General features: G+C 39.4%; 1 protein-coding gene across 6 annotated transcripts in view; it reads right to left on the reverse strand.

Moving 5' to 3' along the window:
- Window positions 1–1503, reverse strand: part of LOC106882974 (uncharacterized) — a 188758-nt gene extending 187255 nt beyond the window's left edge. For 4 of the 6 annotated variants that reach the window (XM_052976461.1, XM_052976459.1, XM_052976460.1 and 1 more), the window contains exon 1: window positions 1267–1503. In XM_052976461.1, the coding sequence (XP_052832421.1) occupies window position 1267 (1 nt within the window). In that variant the 5' untranslated portion in view covers window positions 1268–1503. The remainder of the gene's footprint in view (window positions 1–1266) is intronic. The other 2 variants (XM_052976455.1, XM_052976456.1) reach the window with 1 other exon arrangement.
- Window positions 1504–2081: the final 578 nt, after the last annotated feature.

The raw sequence follows: 2081 nt of genomic DNA on the forward strand, positions 1-2081 counted from the left end.
TTTCTCTGTCCCACTCTCTCTCTCTTTCGATTTTTCTTTCTTTCCTTCTCTCTGTCTCTCTTCCCAACATACAGTCTCTATCCGTACTGTATTCTTTCCGACTCGTCCCTTTTACAAAAATAAAAACAGTCCATGTTTGTCTGTCTGTTTCACGCTGCATCTCTCTCTCTCTCTCTCTCTCTCTCTCTCTCTCTCTCTCTCTTTCTCTCTCTCTCTCTGTCTGTCTCTCTCTCTGTCTGTCTCTCTCTCTGTCTCTCTCCCTCTGTCTCTCTCTTTCTCTTTCTCTCTTACTCTCTCTCCCTTTCTCTCTCTCTTTCTGTCTACCTGCCCAACTGTCTGTATCTGTCTTGCAGAAATATACATACTATGTGTATAAATATGCATTATATAAGTGTATGCCTGTCTATATATATTTACACACACACACACACACAAACACACACACACATACACACACACACACACACGCACGCATGCACATGCACGCACACACACACAAACACGCATGCAGATGCACACATATAAACGCGCACGTGTTTTTAAATTTGAAAAAAGTAAACTATACATTTGTGCATATATATATATATATATATATATACATCTGTGTATATATACATGTGTGTGTGTTTGTGCGAGTGCGTGTGCACAGGTATGTATATGTATATATTTTGTATACATATACACGACTCGCACACACACACACACACACATATATATGCGTGTGTTTATGTGTATACATACACGACTCAGTCCTGAATTGTGTATATATATGTATATATTTATATATTACTATGATTGACCGTTGACTGAACACTATTCAATTTTTTTTCTCCCTGTTTTTCTCCTTGTCTCCGTATTCTTTCTGTTGAAGAGCGTAGCTCGAAACGTTAAAGACTTTCCGTATCCCCGAGCGTCATACTAATACATCCTTTTGTTGTTTACACCACCTGTCCTCGTCTGTTGTTGTTTTTTCGTACATTCTCCCATATATATTATATTACTATGTTATATCATATCATATCATATTATGTTACATTATATTATGTGTTAATTATCCAAATACATTTCTCTTTAAACATTTATTAATTGTTATCAAAACTCATTTTCATTCTTTCTCTCTCATTCTCTCTCTCTCTCTCTCTCTCTCTCTCTCTCTCTCTCTCTCTCTCTCTCTCTCTCTCTCTCTCTCATTCTCTCTCTCTCTCTCTAATTCTCTCTCTCATTCACTCACTCACTCTTTCTTTTCCTCATTCTTTTTCTACTTACTTTTTTCCTTTCCTTCTTCTTTCTTTTTTGTCTTTCCCTGTCGATAATAATTTCACCAAACTTTCAGGTTGTTTCGAAACGAAGTCCTACGTAAGCCATCCTCCTTGTAATCCAACCACTGCAGTGAAATCATATTGTGTTTTTGATGTGAAATGCTGTTGAATGTGGTTGCTGCCGATGTTGTTCATGCCGCCGCCGCCGCCGCCGCTGCTGCTGCTAATACTACTGCTGCAGATGTAGTTGATTCTGCTGTTACTGCTGGTGACGCTGTTCTTACCGCTCCTGTTGTTGCTGTTGTTGTTGGTTAAACCCAAACGTAACTGAAAGCAATTCACGTATGACTAACCCTTTATCTTTATCAAGGGTCCTCAACCAGCGTCTACAGAATCCTTGCGGAGGGTCCATTTAAGATTTTGTTGTTAAAAAATTATATGCAATAAATCAGTAATACACAAAACATTTTAACAATATATAACTCTTTTACTCTTTTACTTGTTTCAGTAATTTCACTGCGGCCATGCTGGAGCACCGTCTTCAGTCGAATCAAATCGACCCCAGGACTTATTCTTTGCAAGCCTAGTACTTATTCTATCGGTTTCTTTTGCCGAACCGCTAAGTTACGGGGACGTAAACACACCACCATCGGTTGTCAAGCGATGTTGGGGGGGACAAACACAGACATAAAAACATATACACACACATACATATATACGACAGGCTTCTTTCAGTTTCCGTCTACCAAATCCACTCACAAGGTTTGGTCGGCCCGAGGCTATAGTAGACGACACTTGCCCAAGGTGCCACGTAGTGGGACT

The sequence above is a fragment of the Octopus bimaculoides genome, chromosome 24, assembly GCF_001194135.2.
Source record: "Octopus bimaculoides isolate UCB-OBI-ISO-001 chromosome 24, ASM119413v2, whole genome shotgun sequence".
NCBI lineage: Eukaryota > Metazoa > Mollusca > Cephalopoda > Octopoda > Octopodidae > Octopus > Octopus bimaculoides.